Below are 21312 nucleotides of genomic sequence, written 5' to 3'. Positions count from 1 at the left end.
GTCCTTACAACCTCCTTTGGAGTGGAATAGTCAGTCAGATTGTTAAAGGAGGAGGAGAGAAACTATGGCATTTCTTTATGTGAGTCTCTGTGTGTGAGGGTGGACAAGAAAGCTTCTGCCTGGTACCTTTTTGGGGGTGGGGTCACCGGCTGAGGAGGCAGAGTGTGTGCGTGTACAGGTGAGGTCTGGGGAGGTGTCGTCCCCACTGCTACGAGGGTCAAAGGTAAGAGGAGAGAAGGGAGACTTCTCCAGAACCCCCTCCTCCTCACTGTCAATCACTAGAGCTACCGGAATGGGGCTGTCAGGGAGAGAGAGAGAGAGGAGGGAACGTCAACATAAAGGCTCATCTGAACGCACTGGTGGTCCTCTGTAACTTAATTGGTAGAGCATGGCGCTTGCAATGCCAGGATAGTGGGTTCGATTCCCAGGACCACCCATACGTAAAATCTGTACACGCATGACTGTAAGTCGCTTTGGATAAAAGTGTCTGCTAAATGGCATATATTATATTATTACTACAGCCTCCTCATATCCATACTCTAAGTGCTGCCACCAACAGTTGGCGCAAGGTAAAAGTCAATTAATTGGCTTCAGCACATACAGTATGGGATTGCACATACAGTATCCACACAGAGAAAGCCTCACACTATGAGAAAATACTGAATATATTTGTTCAGGTAAGAACTAGCAATATATGTAATCTTCAGTTTATTATCGCAGTACAGTAAGACAGAACTGTGATACAGAACTTTTGGTTTCTTTCAGTCAACAATGCAGATATGATATCTCAATGCTCTTGAACTACCTTTATTTAACTTTTTAAGCTGTTTCCCCCTGTTTGGTACAGGTACCCCCGCCACACTCCCCCCTCTCTCCCGAGTTTTCGCTCGCCTCCAACACACACGCACAGTTGGGGCGAGTGACTATGAACTTACAATGGCTAGCCCCAAGTTATATTTTTTCTGGTGCTTTATGCTATTTGCCTCATGACTCCTGTGTGCTTTTTGTTGACTATGAACTTGCTTGTTTATCCGACCGTGGGACAGAATATGTTTGTTCCCACACTCGGGACTCTGACTCTCTATTGGTTACACGGACTCTTGGCCTCCTATCCAGTATGATCTTGTTGCCATCTAATGCACATTCAAATGTCATAAATCAACACTGCAGAGCTCTCACTGTCCTCTGCTGTGCCCTGATTGTATTGCTGCTGATGATATCTGCAAATGTGCATGTACTCCCTGGCCCATCTATTATTGCAAGCCCCAATTCTGACTTATGCTCTGATATCTGCTTCACTGATTTCTGCTTTCGTAAAAGCCTGGGTTTTCTGCACGTTAATACTAGAAGCTTATTAACTAAAATGGATCAATTGAAAGTGTGGGTTCACTGCTCCAATCCAGATGTGTGGTTAAGAAAGAGTGTTTTCAACACTGATGTTAAGCTTTCTGGTTATAACCTTTTCGGCAAGAGAGATCTTCCAAAGGTGGTGGAGTGGCAATCATTACCAAGGAACACCTTCAGTGCTCGGTTGTCTCCACCAAGTCTGTCCCCAAATAATTTGATTTGCTGGTTTTAAGCAATAAACTTTTAAATAGCTCTTTATTGACTGTTGCTGGGTGTTATCGTCCACCATCAGCACCGGCCTGTACCCTAAATGCCCTAAGCTCTCTCCTTTCCCCTTACACTAAGTCTGAATTTGTCCTGCTAGGTGACCTAAACTGGGACATGCTTAAACCACCTGACCAAGTCCTAAAGCAATGGGACACCCTAAATATTTCTCTGATTATTACCAATCCCACAAGGTATGACTCCAAACACCCAGAAAAGGCTACTCTCCTTGATGTTATCCTCACAAATAATCCTGATAGGTATCAGTCTGGTGTTTTCTGTAATGACCTTAGTGACCACTGTTCGTAATGGCTGCTCAGTGAAACGACCTATCCTGATTTGTCATAGACGCTTGCAAAACATTTTTTATGAGCAAGCCTTCCTTCATGATCCTGGCCTCTGTAAATTGGTATAGAATCAGCTTAATCCCCTCTAATGAAGACGCTTGGGCCTTCTTTTTTTATATTTTCTGTGGTATTGTTAACAAACACGCCCCCATAAAGAAAATTATAATGAAAAACAGGTTCAGCCCTTGGTACGACCGTGATCTGGCAAATTTACTCCACCTCAAGAATTTCATTTGGCGAAAGGCTCGGCACACACATACTCAGGCTTACTGGCTCTCGTTCAGGCAAATGAGAAATAAGTGCACTCAGGCTATCCGGAAGGCCAAAGTTAGTTATTTTAAGGAGCAGTTCTCTCTCTGTGGGTCTAACCCCAAGAAGTTCTGGAAAACGGTTAAAGACCTGGGCCCAGATTCACAAAACCTTCTTAAGAATGCATTTCTTAGTTGCCATTTTTTCCTTAACTGTAGACTTAAGAAGAAAGTTAAGCAAAGTTGCTATTCCTCAAAAAGGTTATTGGAAATTTTCTTGCGCTATTTCTTATGTTTTTCCTTAAGCAAAAAGTTAAGAAATTAGATTATTGAAAATAAAGTTATTGGAAATTTTCTTAATTCCAAGATAGCTAAACCCTTGTCTTAAACTCAGTGCAGTGAGAGAAAAAGCTCATGAAAGCAATTGAACATGTTTTATTCACTCAAACTTAATCTGAAAGTTTCAGTATTGATTATTTTAAACCCAAGAACATGTTTTAGAACAGTAATCTCAGTACAAAATATGCTAACATGATGCAATTGCTAGCTCGATAGCTAACTAAATTGGTTGCCTAACAACAAACATCTCAAGAAGATATTTGAAGAGTTCATAAGAAAATCATTCAATCTTAAGATATTGTAGAGGAATTGCACTTACGAACTTCTTTTTTTTTTTAAGAAGCTTCTTCAATTTTTGTGTAAGAAGTGTTTTGTGAATCTGGCCCCTGGAGAATAAACCCTCCTCCTCACAGCTGCCCATGCCCCTTAATGATGATGATGTGGTTGTTACTGACAAGGAGCACATGGCTGAGACCTTCCATCACCACTTCATCAGGATTCCTATTTGACTTAGCCATGTCTCCTTGCCCGGCCAAGATTTCCTCATCTCCCACCCCTTCTAATGTGACTAGCCCCAATGCTCCTCCCTCTTTTCCCCTGCCCCGCTACAAAGTTTCTCCCTGCAGGCGGTCACTGAGTCTGAAGTGCTAAAGAAGCTCCTTAAACTTGACCCCAATAATCCATCTGGGTCAGATGGTTTAGACCCTTTCCTCTTTAAAATTGCTGCCCCATCATAGTTTCGGGGCCTCTGAGGGTTTATACGTTGAGACTACCTGGCTTCGGAGAGCATGTTTGCGAAACAGGAGTTGGCCATATCCCACATGTGAGATATCGAAACAAATAATTGAAAGAGAACTTCTCTTGATCTAAAAAGAAACCCAATGGCTTGAGTAGCAGGGGGTTGCATGAATGAGCTTGATACCTGAGGTTAGGTGACTCCAGAGGTGGGCTCCCTCTCTGATTGGTTAGGTATGAGTGGGAAAGGCTGTTCAGTCGGGTGAGGGCTCGGTCAGCAGAGGAGGACAAGGGAGAAGAAGAATAAGAGACGAAGGGGGACGGTTGCTCCTCTAGTCCGAAGGAAGGTAGGGGTGGAGGGGTGACGGTGGCCTGTTGGAGGACCTCTGAGTCCACTGTGTCCCACACCCTGCTGTCAGTCACAGAGCTGTCCCTCGTTACCCCGACAACACTAACCTTGGCCTTGAGGTCATCCACCTGAGAGAGAGAGAGAGAGAGAGAGAGAGAGAGAGAGAGAGAGAGAGAGAGAGAGAGAGAGAAAACAACAGATAAATAGATCAATAAAGTATTTGCTCAAATACCACATCATCAATCGCATGAGTTATGGTAAGGTGGTGTACCTCTGTGGAGAGCTGACTCCTGCCATTGATCATGGAGGCTGATTTGTCTGCCACAGCAGAGTGGGAGAACTGTCTCTGGGTTCCTCTGGGGTGGGCCGTCTGGGACTTCACTGGAGAAAACAACACAACAAGAGACACGCTCTGAATGATAATGATAAATGTTGCTAAATTACATATTGACTGCTGCTGCTTTCTTGGCCAGGTCTCCATTGCAAAAGAGACTCTGTGTCTCAATGGGCTTTTCCTGGTTAAACAAAAGTTTAATAAAAAGAAAAAAAAGAAAAATGAGACTAACTACAGCCAAGAGTGTGGGGTGAGAGCCATCAGTCAAACAGAGGGCTAAGACCCCGACAAAATAACAAGTGCTATGTAAGAACACACCATAATGGTAAAAATATTCTAATTGATGTTTATCAAAACACAAACAAACCAACAGGCTGATGATGGTTTAGCAAAGATGAATGTCTGTTCCAATCAATCACAATCATCAAAACAACATTCCATTAGCCAATACCAGTTGAGAGGAGAATAGCATAATGGGCCTTTCTGACAATGGAATGCTAAAAAAACATCAATTTCTGTTGACTTGGTAGTTCTAGAATACATGTTGGAAAAGATTCCTTCCATTACATTACATTACATTTAAGTCATTTAGCAGACGCTCTTATCCAGAGCGACTTACAAAATGGTGCATTCACCTTATGATATCCAGTGGAACAACCACTTTACAATAGTGCATCTAAATCTTTTAAAGGGGGGGGTTAGAAGGATTACTTTATCCTATCCTAGGTATTCCTTAAAGAGGTGGGGTTTCAGGTGTCTCCGGAAGGTGGTGATTGACTCCGCTGTCCTGGCGTCGTGAGGGAGCTTGTTCCACCATTGGGGTGCCAGAGCAGCGAACAGTTTTGACTGGGCTGAGCGGGAACTGTGCTTCCTCAGAGGTAGGGGGGCCAGCAGGCCAGTGGTGGATGAACGCAGTGCCCTTGTTTGGGTGTAGGGCCTGATCAGAGCCTGAAGGTATGGAGGTGCCGTTCCCTTCACAGCTCCGTAGGCAATCACCATGGTCTTGTAGCGGATGCGAGCTTCAATTGGAAGCCAGTGGAGAGAGCGGAGGAGCGGGGTGACGTGAGAGAACTTGGGAAGGTTGAACACCAGACGGGCTGCGGCGTTCTGGATGAGTTGTAGGGGTTTAATGGCACAGGCAGGGAGCCCAGCCAACAGCGAGTTGCAGTAATCCAGACGGGAGATGACAAGTGCCTGGATTAGGACCTGCGCCGCTTCCTGTGTGAGGCAGGGTCGTACTCTGCGAATGTTGTAGAGCATGAACCTACAGGATCGGGTCACCGCCTTGATGTTAGTGGAGAACGACAGGGTGTTGTCCAGGATCACGCCAAGGTTCTTAGCACTCTTAGCACACATTCCTATTCCCCATATATGAGCTGCTTGGTTGCTCTTACAGAAAAAAATATGTGAATGTCACATGTGAACACGTGATCTTGTGCGATCTCATGCGATCACATGTAATTTAATGTTAAGTTAATGTGATAACAAGTGACATCATGTGAAGCTACATGTGATAAATTAAAAACGTTGAGTACATGATCTCGTGAAATTAATGTAAAAAAAAAAGAAATGACAACATGGCGATTTAACATGAAACTACACATGACAACATGTGAGCAAATGAAAACACAATCTCATGTTAAATATTTATTTGTATTTGTACAGCTAAATTCAGGTGTTAATGTTAAAGGACAGTATGCTGCTGTATGCTGATTACTTGGGATTCAGCCTCACAACCTCTTGGTTGCTAGCTACCTGAAGTTCCTGCTGCGCCACCAGGTCAGTGTATATAATGGAGATTGGCAAGAATACATTTCTGTACTTTGCCTAAAGTTGCAGTAAAAATAAAGTAAATATAACAACTTGAAGGTGTTATTTCCATAAAATGACAGTATGCTGCTGTATTCTAATTTGAATTAGTGTAAGGAATCTTGTATAATTTCATACTGTGACCACACTTGGGACTCAGCCATAAACAAGATTTGAACTAATAATCTCTTGGTCGCTAGCAACCTGAAATGTCCTACAAGAGTGCAATGACACCACCAGATCTGCGAGCGTGAAAGAGATATGGCCATAGACTTATTGGCAAGAATACATTTCTGCACTTTGCTCTAAAAGCTGCCCAGAATAAAGTAAATAATTGTAAAATAATCACAACCAACATAACATCAAGGTAAAACTAGCAGTGCCCAAGGACACTTGACGTAGAGTTCATTCTTTGAGAATTTGAACTTGCAATCTCTTGGTTACTTATTCATTCTATATAAAAAACAATGATTAGGGTACCACGTTGTTACCTGTGGTACAAAATGGTTAGGGTACCACGTTGTTACCTGTGGTACAAAATGGTTAGGGTACCACGTTGTTACCTGTGGTACAAAATGGTTAGGGTACCACGTTGTTACCTGTGGTACAAAATGGTTAGGGTACCACGTTGTTACCTGTGGTACAAAATGGTTAGGGTACCACGTTGTTACCTGTGGTACAAAATGGTTAGGGTACCACGTTGTTACCTGGGGTACAAAATGGTTAGGGTACCACGTTGTTACCTGGGGTACAAAATGGTTAGGGTACCACGTTGTTACCTGGGGTACAAAATGGTTAGGGTACCACGTTGTTACCTGTGGTACAAAATGGTTAGGGTACCACGTTGTTACCTGGGGTACAAAATGGTTAGGGTACCACGTTGTTACCTGGGGTACAAAAAGGTCAACGGTACAGTGCCTTCCAAAAGTATTCATACCCCTTGACTTATTCCACAGCTGTGAGTCTCGAAGAACTCTGCCTACCTGGACTGTACAAAATGTGCAATTTATTCTTGAAAAAATTCTTCAAGCTCTGTCAAGTTTGTTCAAATCAGATTTAACCTGTTAGGGCTAGGGGGCAGTATTGACACGGCCGGATAAAAAACGTACCCGATTTAATCTGGTTACTACTCCTGCCCAGTAACTAGAATATGCATATAATTATTGGCTTTGGATAGAAAACACCCTCAAGTTTCTAAAACTGTTTGAATGGTGTCTGTGAGTATAACAGAACTCATATGGCAGGCAAAAACCTGAGAAGATTCTGAACAGGAAGTGGCCTGTCTGACAAGTTGTTGTTCATCTTGGCTCTTTTAATTGAAGACTGAGGATCTTTGCTGTAACGTGACACTTCCTACGGCTCCCATAGGCTCTCAGAGCCCGGGAAAAAGCTGAATGATATTGAGGCAGCCTCTGGCTGAAACACATTATCGCATTTGGCAAGTGGCCGATCAAAGGACACTGGGCTTAGGCGCGTGCACGAGTCGACCCCGTGCTTTATTTTCTTTCCTCTTTTTACCTAAACGCAGATTCCCGGTCGGAATATTATCGCTTTTTTACGAGAAAAATGGCATAAAAATCTATTTTAAACAGCGGTTGACATGCTTTGAAGTACGGTAATGGAATATTTAGAATTTTTTTGTCACGAAATGCGCCATGCTCGTCACCCTTATTTACCCTTTCGGATAGTGTGTCTTGAACGCACGAACAAAACGCCGCTATTTGGATATAACTATGGATTATTAGGGACCAAACCAACATTTGTTATTGAAGTAGAAGTCCTGGGAGTGCATTCTGACGAAGAACAGCAAAGGTAATACAATTTTTCTTATAGTAAATCTGACTTTGGTGAGTGCTAAACTTGCTGGGTGTCTAAATAGCTAGCCCTGTGATGCCGGGCTATCTACTGAGAATATTGCAAAATGTGCTTTCACCGAAAAGCTATTTTAAAATCGGACATATCGAGTGCATAGAGGAGTTCTGTATCTATAATTCTTTAAATAATTATGTTTTTTGTGAATGTTTATCGTGAGTAATTTAGTAAATTCACCAGCAGTGTTCGGTGGGAATGCTAGTCACATGCTAGTCACATGCTAATGTAAAAAGCTGGTTTTTGATATAAATATGAACTTGATTGAACAAAACATGTATGTATTGTATAACATAATGTCCTAGGGTTGTCATCTGATGAAGATCATCAAAGGTTAGTGCTGCATTTAGCTGTGGTTTGGGTTTATGTGACATTATATGCTAGCTTGAAAAATGGGTGTCTGATTATTTCTGGCTGGGTACTCTGCTGACATAATCTAATGTTTTGCTTTCGTTGTAAAGCCTTTTTGAAATCGGACAGTGTGGTTAGATTAACGAGAGTCTTGTCTTTAAAATGGTGTAAAATAGTCATATGTTTGAAAAATGGAAGTTTTTGCATTTTTGAGGTATTTGAATATCGCGCCACGGGATTACACTGGCTGTTGAGTAGGTGGGACGCAAGCGTCCCACCTAGCCCATAGAGGTTAAGTCAAAACAGAAACTAGGCAACTCAGGAACATTCAATGTCATCTTAGTAAGCAACTCCAGTGTATGTTTGGCCTTGTGTTTTAGGTTATTGTCCTGCTGAAAGGTGAATTTGTCCCCCAGTGTATGTTGGAAAGCCTAAACAAACTCTCTAGTCCTTGCCGATGACAAGCATACCCATAACCTGATCCAGCCCCCACCATGCTTGAAAATTGTTGCGTTGGATTTGTAGCAAACATAACACTTTGTATTCAGGACATAAAGTTAATTTCTTAGCTATATTTTCTGCAGTTTTACTTTAGTGCCTTGTTGCAAACAGGATGCATTTTTTAATTCTGTATAGGCTTCCTTCTTTTCACTCTGTCATTTAGGTTAGTATTGTGGAGTAACTACAATGTTGTTGATCCATACTTAATTTTCTCCTACCACAGCCATTCAACTGTAACTGTTTAAAAAATTCACTATTGGTGTCACGTCCTGACCAGCAGAGGGAGTAATTGTATTATAATTTGGTCAGGACGTGGCAGAAGGGTATTTGTTTTGTATGGTTGGGGTTGTGTGTATTATTAAAGGGGTGTTTGGTTTATGTAGTCTGGGGTTTGAGTATATGTTCTAGTGTTGGTTTTCTATGGTTTTCTAGTCTGTCTATTTCTGTGTGGTTTGTGTGGCTCCCGATCAGGAACAGCTGTACGTCATTGTTCCTGATTGGGAGTCATATATTAGATGCTTGTTTTCACCTGGGGATTTTGTGGGTAGTTGTCTTTAGCACTGCTGTTGTGAGTATAGCCTGTTAAACTGTCTTCTGTCGGTCTTCGTTTTTTTGTTGTCTTTTGGTGTTCATTTTATTTAATAAATAATCAAGATGAGCATCCACATTCCTGCTGCGTTTTGGTCGTCTCTACCCAACGACAACCGTGACAATTGGCTTCATGGTGAAATCCTTGAGTGGTTTCCTTCCTCTCCGGCAACTGCGTTAGGAAGAACACCTGTATCTTTGTAGTGATTGGGTGTATTGATACACCATCCAAAGTGCAATTAATAACTTCACCATGCTCAAACGGATATTCAAAATGTGGAAAAAGTCAAGGGGTGTGAATACTTTCTGAAGGCACTGTACACTTCACTGGTACACATATGAACTCAAATGGTACAGTTCGGTACCTTGTAAGTATTACGAGACATTTTTCTACCCAATATTTTTTATATAAGGTGTGATCATCACTGCACTTGTACTGGTGGACCTCATTAGCATATTTGGTGCCATGATGAAATAATAGTATTTATGCCAAACGTCAGTGGAAGTGCTGTAGAAGTTTAAGTGTTTGATGGTTATGCCGATGCAAGTAGCGCACCTCCTTTGACACTGTCTGTTCGGCAAGCGCGGTAAGAGAATGTGTCAGTAATGAGCTTCACTGTGAAGAGGTTATTGTGCAATTCCCAGTAAATGAATGGCAACTTGTTCCCAGAAGTTGCTGTGAATTTGTCATTTCTTAACTGGAAACTAAAAGTCACAAAACTTACTGGAAGAATGTTGCCAGTAACCTACAGGACACGTGCTGCCACTAGCAACCTTGCCAATAACATACCGTGGCTTCACTGACTCTTCTGTTGACAACATACACATCACTCGCTGAAAGGCAGAATACTATAACAAGGTCAGCCTATCAACAGATTGCAGGCATGGCTTATTCTAGGCATGGCTTTCAGCTTGCTCTTTTTGGTGTCCCATAAGAGTGAATGTCATCCCAGTTATTGTTCTATGTTCCTAAACATTAAGCTTATACGGTGCATTCGGAAAGTATTCAGACCCTTTCCCTTTTTCCACATTTTGTTACGTTTCAGCCGTATTCTAAAATGTATTAAATTATACTTTTTTTCAATAATTAGGACAATGCGAAAAATGTTTAGACATTTTTGCAAATGTATAACAAATATAAAACAGAAATATGTTATTTACATGCAGACCCTTTGCTATGAGACGCAAAATTGAGCTCAGGTGCATCCTGTTTCCATTAATCATACTTGAGATGTTTCTACAACGTCTTTGGAGTCCACCTGTGGTAAATTCAATTGATTGGACATGATTTGGAAAGGCACACACCTGTCTATATAAAGGTCCCACAGTTGACAGTGCATGTCAGTTCAAAAACCAAGACATGACATCGAAGGTAATGTCCGTAGAGCTCCGAGACAGGATTGTGTCAAGGCAAAGATCTGGGGAAGGGTACCGAAACATTTCTGCAGCATTGAAGGTCCCCAAGAACACAGTGGCCTCCATCATTCTTAAATGGAACAAGTTTGGAATCACCAAGACTATTTCTAGAGCTGGCCGCCCAGCCAAACTGAGCAATCGGGGGAGAAGGGCCTTGCTCAAGGAGGTGTTCCTCTTTGGAGATCAGAGAACCTTCCAGAAGAACAACCGACTCTGCAGCACTCCACCAATCAGGCCTTTATGGTAGAGTGGTCAGACGGAAGCCACTCCTAAGTAAAAGGCACGTGACAGCCCATTTGGAGTTTGCCCAAAGGCACATAAAAGACTCTCAGAACATGAGAAACAAGATTCTTTGGTCTGATGAAACCAAGATTGAACTCTTTGGCCTGAATGCCAAGCGTCACGTCAGGATGAAACCTGGCACCATCCCTACGGTGAAGCATGGTGGTGGCAGCATCATGCTGTGGGGAAGTTTGTCAGCTGGCAGGGACTGGGAGACTAGTCAGGATCGAGAGAAAGATGAACGGAGCAAAGTACAGAGAGATCCTTGATGAAAACCTGCTCCAGAGCACTCAGGACCTCAGATTGGGGCGAAGGTTCACCTTCCAACAGGACAACGACCCTAAGCACACAGCCAAGACAACACAGGAGTGGCTTCGGGACAAATCTCTGAATGTACTTGAGTGGCTCAGCCAGAGCCCGGTCTTCAAAATCTCTGGAGAGACCTGAAAATAGCTGTTTAGCGACGCTCCCCATCCAACCTGACAGAGATTGAGAGGATCTGCAGAGAAGAATGGGAGGAACTCCCCAAATACAGGTGTGCCAAGCTTGTAGCGTCATACATAAGAAGACTGGAGGCTGTAATCGCTGCCAAAGGTGATTCATCAAAGTACTGAGTAAAGGGTCTGAATACTTATGTAAATGTAATATTTCAGTTTTTTATAAATGTTCAAACATTTATAAAAACCTGTTTTCGCTTCGTCATTATGGGGTATTGTGTGTAGATTGCTGAGAATTGTTTTAATATTTAATCAATTTTAGAATACGGCTATAATGTAACAAAATGTGGAAAAAGTCAAGGGGTCTAAATACTTTCCGAAGGCACTGTATATAAATAAATATCTGGTGTGTATAAACAGTGTTTCTAAAATACAATGTACAGTAGTACAGATATTAGAATAAGCTACATACTGTTCCCCGGGCGCCGAAGACGTGGATGTCGATTATGGCAGCCCCCCGCACCTCTCTGATTCAGAGGTGTTAGGTTAAATGCGTCAGACACATTTCAGTTGAAGGCATTCAGTTGTACAACTGACTAGGTATCCCACTTTCCTTTTTACAATATTTAAATACACAGTGTGAAACGGGAGTGACCAGTGGTTCAATGTCTCTATAACATGAAACAGCAGTGTTGGCTGCGAGTGCATTTGTTCGTGAGTATGAGGTGTGTGTGTGTATGATAGCTTGTGTGTGTTTTGTGGTAGTGAGTGTGCATCACCTGGTAGATGGCTAATGATGGCTGTTCAACAGTCTGATGGCCTGGTAATATGAGCTGTTTTTTAGTTTACTCGGTCTTGGCTTTGAGGCACCTGTACTGTCTCTGTCTGTCTGACGGTAGCCGAGTGAACGGTCCTTGGCTCGGGTGAATGAGGTCCATGATGATCATATTGGCCTTCCTTTGACACTGGGTGCTGTAGGTGTGTAGGTGTCCTGGAGGGCAGGCAGTGTGCCCCTGGTGATGCATTGGGCAGACCGCACCAACCTCTGGAGAGCCCGGCAGTTGCGGATGGTGCATTTGCTGTACCAGGCAGTGATACAGCCCGTCAGGATGCCCTCAATGGTGCATCTGCAGAAGTTCGTGAAGGTCTTAGCCAAATTTCTTCAGCCACCTGAGGTTGAAGAGGCATGGTTGCTGTAAGATTTAGATGCACTATTGTAAAGTGGTTGTTCCACTGGATATTATAAGGTGAATGCACCAATTTGTAAGTCGCTCTGGATAAGAGCGTCTGCTAAATGACTTAAATGTAAATGTAAATCTAACATCTAATAAAGGACTAAGATTGAATCCTACTACACCAGCGCCGATGCTCGTCGGATGTGGCAGGGCTTAAACACTATTACATACCACTAAGGGAAACCCAGCCGCGAGCTGCCCAGAAGAGCTAAATGCCATTTATGCTCGCTTCGAGGCAAGCAACACCGAAGTATGTATGAGAGCACCAGCTGTTCCGGATGACTGTGTGAACACGCTCTCCATAGCCGATGTGAGCAAGACCTTTGAACAGGTCAACATTCACAAAACCGTGGGGTCAGACGGATTACCAGGACGTGTACTCAAAGCATGCGCAGACAAACTGGCAAGTGTCTTCACTGACATTTTCAACCTCTCCCTGACCGAGTCCGAAACATGTAGGTTTTAAAAACAGACCACCATAGTCCCCGTGCCCACCTGGACAAAAGGAACACCTATGTGAGAATGCTGTTCATTGACTACAGCTCAGCGTTCAACAAAATTTTTTAAAAACATTTTAGTCATTTTGCAGACGCTCTTATCCAGAGCGACTTACAGGAGTGAATTTCTTTTTTTGTACTGGTCCCCCGTGGGAATCGAACCCACAACAACCCTGGCATTGCAAACACCATGCTCTACCAACTGAGCCACAACTGAGCCACACGGGAACATAGCTTAGTGATGAGCTTTGTGGGCACTAAGGACCCTGGGACTAAACACCTCCCTCTGCAACTGGATCCTGGACTTCCTGACAGGCCGCCCCCAAGTGGTAAGGGTAGGAAACAACACGTATGCCACGCTGATCCTTAACACTGGGGCCCCTCAGGGGTGCGTGCTCAGTCCCCTTCTGTACTCCCTGTTCACCCACGACTACATTGCCAAGCATGACTCCAACACCATCATTAAGTTTGCTGATGACACAACAGTGGTAGGCCTGATCAGTGACAACGATGAGGCAGCCTATAGGGAGGAGATCAGAGACCTGGCAGTGTGGTGCCAGGACAACAACCTCTACCTCAATGTGAGCAAGACAAAGGAGCTGATCATGGAAAAGGAGGGCCAAACAGGCCCCCATTAACATAGACAGGGCTGAAGTGGAGCAGGTCGAGAGGTAAGTTCCTTGGTGTCCACATCACCAACAAACTATCATGTTCCAAACACACCAAGACAGTCGTGAAGAGGGGACGACAAGACCTTTTCCCCCTTAGGAGACTGAAAAGATTTGGCACGTGTCCCCAGATCCTCAAAAAGTTCTACAGCTGCACCATCGAGAGCCTCCTGACTGGTTGCATCACCGTCTGGTATGGCAACTGCTAAACTGTTTCCCCGCACATTGACTTGGTACCGGTACCCCTTGTATATTGTTAAAAAAAATGTTTACTTTAGTTTATTTTGTAAATATTTTCTTAACTCTATTTCTTGAACTGCATTGTTTGTTGGCTTGTAAGTAAGCATTTCACCTGTTGTATTCGGCGCATTTGACAAATAAAATTTGATTTGATTTATTACTGCAAAAATTTACCATAAATGACTTAACACAAAATGAACAGCAATGGCTAACAGTGTAGTTTCATGTTGTCACATTTTGAACCACATTATTTCAAATTTCACATGTGAAATCATGTGAAAACCTTTGTTTTTGGAAAACATCACATATGAAATCATGTGAAAACATGCAGCTTTGGGACACTACACATGACGTCACATGTGAAAACATGTGTTTTTGGAACACTTTACATGTGACATTTCACATTTGCAATTCCAAAAAGTGCAAATTCCCCCATGGTATCACTGTTCAGCTAAAATATGACCCCACCTTTGATTTGAACTCACATCCTCTGGATTTGAGGTACACTCATTTTTCTGCTGTGCCACAAAGTCAAAGTCTGCAGTGTTCCCCTAAACATTCATTACCTATAATACATATCTGCATTGCTATTTTAGTTATCAGCTATTCTGACTATTCTCTCATCATTGATTTAATTGACTAATTTCAGCAATTTGAGGGTTTTCTGTATAGTTGTCTAATGTTGGTGGGGTATATTATTTTGTTTTATGTTACTCCTGAATCACTTTGATACATAGAATCGATTTTCTTGATAAAAATTTTAACAAAGCTGAGATTTACCTTGAAGTCCATAGTGTAGGAATTAGGGTTGAACCAATTTAGTCGACTGGTCGGTCAAAAACAATCATTTTATAACAAATGAGCTTTCTCCCTCGTTGGATAGCGGTCGCTGTCTGCTGTTCTGAAACATCAGCGCACTGTTGAATTGGCGCCCTTTCCGAGCGGTTAGAGCGTTGGGCCAGTAACCGAAAGGTTGCTGGATCAAATCCCCGAGCTGACAAGGTAAAAATGTTGTTCTGCCCCTGAACAAGGCAGTTAACCCACTGTTCCCAGGTAGGCCGTCATTGTAAATAAGAAGTTGTTCTTAACGGACTTGCCTAGTAAAATAAAGGTTAAATAAATTGTAAAAAAGTATAAACCATGTTGCTATAGGTATAATAGCAATGTTAACCAGCATATTGTTGTTGAAAACAATGTGCAGGAGCCAGCAGCAGAGTGAGGAGACGAGCCCTTGCATTAATTGTCTAAAAAAGTGACTTCGTACAACGATGTGTACTACTCCCTTCACAGAACAGCGCAAACTGGCTCTAACCAGAATAGAAAGAGGAGTGGGAGACCCCGGTGCACAACTGAGCAAGAGGACAAGTACATTAGAGTATCTAGTTTGAGAACTAGACACTTCACAAGTCCTCAACTGGCAGCTTCATTAAATAGTACCCGCAAAACACCAGTCTCAACGTCAACAGTGAAGAGGCGACTCCGGGATGCTGGCCTTCTAGGCAGAATTGCAAAGAAAAAGACATATCGCAGACTGGTCAAAAAAATAAAAGATTAAGATGGGCAAAATAACACAGAAACTGGACAGAGGAACTCTGCCTAGAAGGCCAGCATCCCAGAGTTACACATCGGGTGCTTTTACTTAGATTGCATTCCTTACTGACAACAGAGAACTCCTGAGAGCATCAAAATCTGCTCTCTCACCTTCTCACTTACACACCAACTGTCTTAACTACGAGAGAGGATAAACCACTTCTCCAAGCTTTTTGGCCCTATAACAAAGATCAAACAGCAAAAACATATCCATGATAAAATGAAAATCTTAGAATCAACTGTTAAAGACTACCAGAAGCCATTAGATTCTCCAATTACATTGAATGAACTACAGGACAAAATACAAACCCTCCAGCCCAAAAAGTCCTGTGGTGTTGATGGTATCCTAAATTAAATAATAAAATATACAGACCACAAATTCCAATTGGCTATACTTCAACATCATCCTCAGCTCTGGAATCTTCTCCAATATTTGGAACCAAAGACTGATCACCCCAATCCACAAAAGTGGAGACAAATTTGATCCCAATAACTACCATGGCATATGCATCACCAGCAACCTTGGGAAAATCCTCTGCATTGTCATTAAAAGCAGACTCGTACATTTTCTCAGTGAAAACAATGTACTGAGCAAATGTCAAATAGGCTTTTTACCAAATTACTGTATGACAAACAAACAAAACAAAGTCAAAGTCTTCTCATGCTTTGTTGATTACAAAAAAGCTTTGGACTCAATTTGGCATGAGGGTCTGCTATACCAATTGACGGAAAGTGGTGTTGGGGGAAATGCATACAACAAGTGTGCAGTTAAAATGGGCAAAAAACACACACATTTCTTTCCACAGGGCCTGGGGTGAGGAATCTGAAGTCAAATGTCTACTGATGATCTGGTGCTTCTGTCCCCAACCAAGGAGGGCCTACAGCAGCACCTAGATCTTCTGCGCATATTCTGTCAGACCTGGGCCCTGACAGTAAACCTCAGTAAGACAAAAATAATGGTGTTCCAAAAAAGGTCCAGTTGCCAGGACTACAAATACCATCTACACACCGTTGCCCTAGAGCACACAAAAAAACGAGCAGAATTAAGCCAATACCCGCTAATTATCAAAATCCAGAAAAGAGACGTTAAATTCTACAACTACCTAAAAGGAAGCGATTCCCAAACTTTCATAACAAAGCCTGATGGAGAGATGAACCTGGAGAAGAGTCCCTTAAGCAAGCTGGTCCTGGGGCTCTGTTCACAAACACACCCCACAGACCCCTAGGACAGCAACACAATTAGACCCAACCAAATCATGAGAAAAAAATCGAATTATTTCCAATGTGTCAAGTAATTAACAAAAAAACAGAGCAAACTAGAATGCTATTTGGCCCTAAACAGAGTGTACACAGTGGCAGAATACCTGACCACTGTGACTGACCCAAAATGAAGGAAAGCTTTGACTATGTATAGACTCAGTGAGCATAGCTTTGCTATTGAGAAAGGCTGCCGTAGGCAGACCTGGCTCTCAAGAGAAGACATGGCTCCCGAGTGGCGCAGCGGTCTAAGGCACTGCATCTAAGTGCTAGAGGTGTCACTACAGACACCCTGGTTTGAGTCCAGGCAGTATCACAACCGGCCGTGATTGGGAGTCCCACAGGGCGGCGCACAATTGGCCCAGCGTTGTCCGGGTCTGGCCGGTGTAGGCAGTCATTGTAAATAAGAATTTGTTCTTAACTGAATTGCCTAGTAAAATAAAAGGCTTCAATAATATAAAATAAACACAAAAATGTGCACACTACCCAGAAAATGAGGTGGAAACTGAGCTGCACTTCCTAACCTCCTTCCAAATGTATGACCATATTAGAGACACATATTTCCCTCAGATTATACAGACCCACAAAGAATTCAAAAACAAATCAAATTTGATAAACTCCCATATCTATTGGGTGAAATACCACAGTGTGCCATCACAGCAGCATGATGCGACCTGTTGCCACAAGAAAAGGGCAACTAGTGAAGAACATCATTGTAAATACAACCCATATTTATGTTTATTTATTTTCCCTTTAGTACTTTAACTATTTGCACATCGTTACAACACTGTATATAGACATAATATGACATTTGAAATGTCTTTATTCTTTTTGAACTTATGTGAGTGCAATGTTTACTGTTTATTTCACTTTTGTTTATTATCTATTTCACTTGCTTTGGCAATGTAAACATATGTTTCCCATACCAATAAAGTCCCTTAAATTGAAATTAAATTGAGAGAGAGAGAGATAAACAGATAAATATATCTCACCTGTTTGTAATGTTGGAAGTTCCTCATCATCATCCAGAGAGAGAACGAGCTGCTCTTCAAAACCCTTTTTGGATTTGAAATGATACAAAATCTATGAGGTTAATTTGAGGGTACATATTGGGTGAACAGTTTAGACATTACAGCACTTTTTGTACATAGTCCCCCCATTTTAGGGGACCAAAAAAGTATTGGCAAATTCACTTATATGTGTATTAAAAAAGTCAAAAGTTTAGTATGTGGTTACATCAAGCTTGTGACTCTACAAACTTGATGGATGCATTTGCTGTTTGTTTTGGTTGTGTTTTAGATTATTTTGTGCCCAATCGAAATTAATGGTAAATAGTGTAGTGTGTCATTTTGGAGTCACCTTTATTGTAAATAAATGTGGATGCTACCATGATTACGGATAGTCCTGAATGAATCGTGAATAATGATGATTCTAATGATCCAGTGAGGCACGGTGTTCATTGACCTTGTCAGGCGTGATTCTAATGAGTGAGGAAGTTAGCCGCACAAACATCATACCCCCCAAAAAATGCTAACCCCCTGTTATTGTAATGGTGAGAGGTTAGCATGTCTTGGGGGTATGATTTGTGCGTCTGTAACTTTCTCACTCGTTACAATCAGTAATTCCTGCCCTTTGATGTCATATGCCAGAGCAATAGCCTCCACAATCGGGTGGGATAGATACTGCTTAGAAAGCACTCGACCACAAGCAGATTTAGCAAAACGGACAAAAAGTTGGTCACACAAATGGACACCCCTGGACCGCTCAATGTACATGCGTAACACTCGTACTGGACATGGCATTTAACCTCCCCTGCTCCTCAGAAGCAAACGAAGGAAGTGAAAAGGGAAAAAGCTAAAAAGCTAGAGACCTGTAGGACATAGTCATGACCTTGCGGGCAAAGGTTACATTAGGATGAAACGTCCCCTTAGAGTTGCCAAAGGCGAACTTCGTACAGGAGGGGTGAACGGATAACACGTGGATCTCCAACGCCTTTAGCCGAGGCCAAAGCCACGAGTAGGGCATTCTTGTGTGAGAGGATCTTCAGATCCACAGACGCCATCAGTTCAAAGGGGGCCTCACACGGCACATCCAAAGCCAAATCCCAAGTGGGCGCAATAGAAAACCGGCCTGAGACGGTGCACACCTGTTAAAACCGCACCGCGAGGAGAAGAGCCCCTGGAATCGCCCCATCAATTTCCACATAACACGCTGAAATAGTGGCCATATACGCCGCATTCGGAAAGTATTTAGACCCCTTCCCCTTTCCCACATTTTGTTACGTTACAGCCTTATTCTAAAATGGATTAAATAATTTTTGCCCCTCATTAATCTACACACAATACCCTTTAATGACAAAGCAAAAATAGGTTTTTAGAAATGTTTCCTAGAGCTGGCCCGCCCGGCCAAACTGAGCAATCAGGGGAGAAGGGCCTTGGTCAGAGAGGTGACCAAGAACCTGACGGAAGCCACTCCTCAGTAAAAGGCATGGAGTTTGACAAAAGGCACAGCCCACTTGGAGTTTGACAAAAGGCACCTAAAGAACTCTCAGACCAAGAGAAACAAGATTCTCTGGTCTGATGAAACCAAGATTGAACTCTTTGGCCTGATGCTAAGTGTCATATCTGGAAGAATCCTGGCACCATCCCTACGGTGAAGCATGGTGGTGGCAGCTTCATGCTGTGGGGATGTTTTTCTGTGGTAGGGACTGGGAGACTAATCAGAACCGAGGGAAAGATGAATGGAGCAAAGTACAGAGAGATCCTTCATGAAAACCTGTTCCAGAGCACTCAGGATCTCAGACTGGAGCGATGGTTCACCTTCCAACAGGAAAACAACCCTAAGCACACAGCCAAGACAATGCAGAAGTGGCTTCGGGACAAGTCTCTGAATGTCCTTGAGTGGCCTAGCCAAAGCCCGGTTATGAACCTGATCGAACATCTCTGGAGAGACCTGAAAATAGCTGTGCAGCGACGCTCCCCAGCCAACCTGACAGAGCTTGAGAGGATCTGCAGAGAACAATGTGACAAACTCCCCAAATATAGGTGTGCCAAGCTTGTAGCGTCATACCCAAGAAGACTCGAGGCTGCAATCGCTGCCAAAGGTGCTTCAACAAATGTACTGAGTAAGGGTCTGAATACTTATGTGTTACTGGGCTCGAATTTAGTCACGCTTGATCTATATAGATTGATGCTTCTGATTGTGCATGTTAGAAACAAAACATTTTTGTGGATTATTAAAGGTTATACTCTATGGCTGGATTTATGTATGAGTCTTGTGTATGAGTCTTGTCTCATCGCTGCAACTCCTGTACAGACTCGGGAGAGGCGAAGGTCGAGAGCCATGCGTCCTCCGAAACACAACCCAACCAAGCCGCACTGCTTCTTGACACAATGCGCATCCAACCCGGAAGCCAGCTGCACCAATGTGTTGGAGGGAACACCGTACACCTGGCGACCTGGTCAGCATGCACTGCGCCCGGCCCGCCACAGGAGTCGCTAGTGCGCGATGAGACAAGGATATCCCTGCCGGCCAAACCCTCCCTAACCCGGACGACACTGGGCCAATTGTGCGCCGCCCCCTGGACCTCCCGGTCGCGGCCGGCTGCGACAGAGCCTTAGACCACTGTGCCACCCGGGAGGCTGCATCAACATTTTCATTTGATTACAATTATTTATTGTCAATCATTCTTGAATTTGTTAGGCAATACAATTAAGTAGATTAATGAACTGATAATACATTTATACATGACTTTTTTTCCCAATAATTTTTGAATATGATAGGATGTATAATTAGAATGCAATATTCTATTATACATCCTATGTGAATAATGTTCATTAATGTTAATTTGTGTATTAATAATAATCTAAAAATCAGTCAAATGGAATACTTCGCCTACTGTTCATGTCAATATAGCCTAGGACAATGTGGTAAAGTACTGTTATTCCTTATCCACCTAATAGTATTTATTTTTATTTTATGCTCACTCGCCTCACTTTTCTGGGGGGAAAATCCGTTAAACAGTGAATCAATTTTGTCTGGCCTAAATGTGAAAAAAATTCACATTTTCTTTTTTTGCTTTGTCATTGTGGGGTATTTTTTTTAAATCAATTTTAGAATAAGGCTGTAACATAACAAAATGTGGGGGGAAAAAATAGAGGGGTCTGAATACTTTCCAAATGCACTGTACACCTTCAGGGTGGAGAATGATCGGCCCTGCTCGGAAAGCTCCTGTAAGAACAGAGAGCTCTGAAAAGGAACAATTCCTTTATTTTGCCTGCCACTTATATCAATACAACCCTCTCGTGGAGGGTGCCCTTGCAGACTGTATAGTAGCAATACCGTTCGAAGGTAAAACCCTTGCCATCAGATTGGACCTTTCAGGGGCCAAAAACCCCCCACAGATTTCAAATGGGACAACAGGTCCCTGCTCAACGGGAATTGCCGCAGGTCCCCGCCTAAAAGGCTGTAGAGGAGTGTTGAGTTAACACATCCACGCCAAACGTCAACCACAATGACAATACACAAGGACCTCTCTTCACTGGCCAGAGAACAAAGAAAGAAGGGGACCACTCACAGCAGGCTCCCAGGAGGAGTCTTCCTTCCCTTC

At 42.8% G+C, this 21312-nt stretch overlaps 1 protein-coding gene across 6 annotated transcripts in view; it reads right to left on the bottom strand.

Annotated features, from left to right (window-relative positions):
• The window catches only part of arhgef28a (Rho guanine nucleotide exchange factor (GEF) 28a), a 107575-nt gene that overhangs the window by 49839 nt on the left and 36424 nt on the right, over positions 1-21312 (bottom strand). For all 6 annotated transcript variants that reach the window (XM_014128070.2, XM_014128071.2, XM_045689857.1 and 3 more), the window contains 4 exons: positions 17696-17759; positions 3901-4010; positions 3468-3757; positions 127-298 (listed from right to left, as the gene is read on the bottom strand). In XM_014128070.2, the coding sequence (XP_013983545.2) occupies positions 127-298; positions 3468-3757; positions 3901-4010; positions 17696-17759 (636 nt within the window). The remainder of the gene's footprint in view (positions 1-126; positions 299-3467; positions 3758-3900; positions 4011-17695; positions 17760-21312) is intronic.

The sequence above is a fragment of the Salmo salar genome, chromosome ssa11, assembly GCF_905237065.1.
Source record: "Salmo salar chromosome ssa11, Ssal_v3.1, whole genome shotgun sequence".
Classification (NCBI taxonomy): Eukaryota; Metazoa; Chordata; class Actinopteri; order Salmoniformes; family Salmonidae; genus Salmo; species Salmo salar.
The sequence above is the reverse complement of the archived record's forward strand: the minus strand, read 5'-3'. Positions and strand labels throughout refer to the sequence as shown.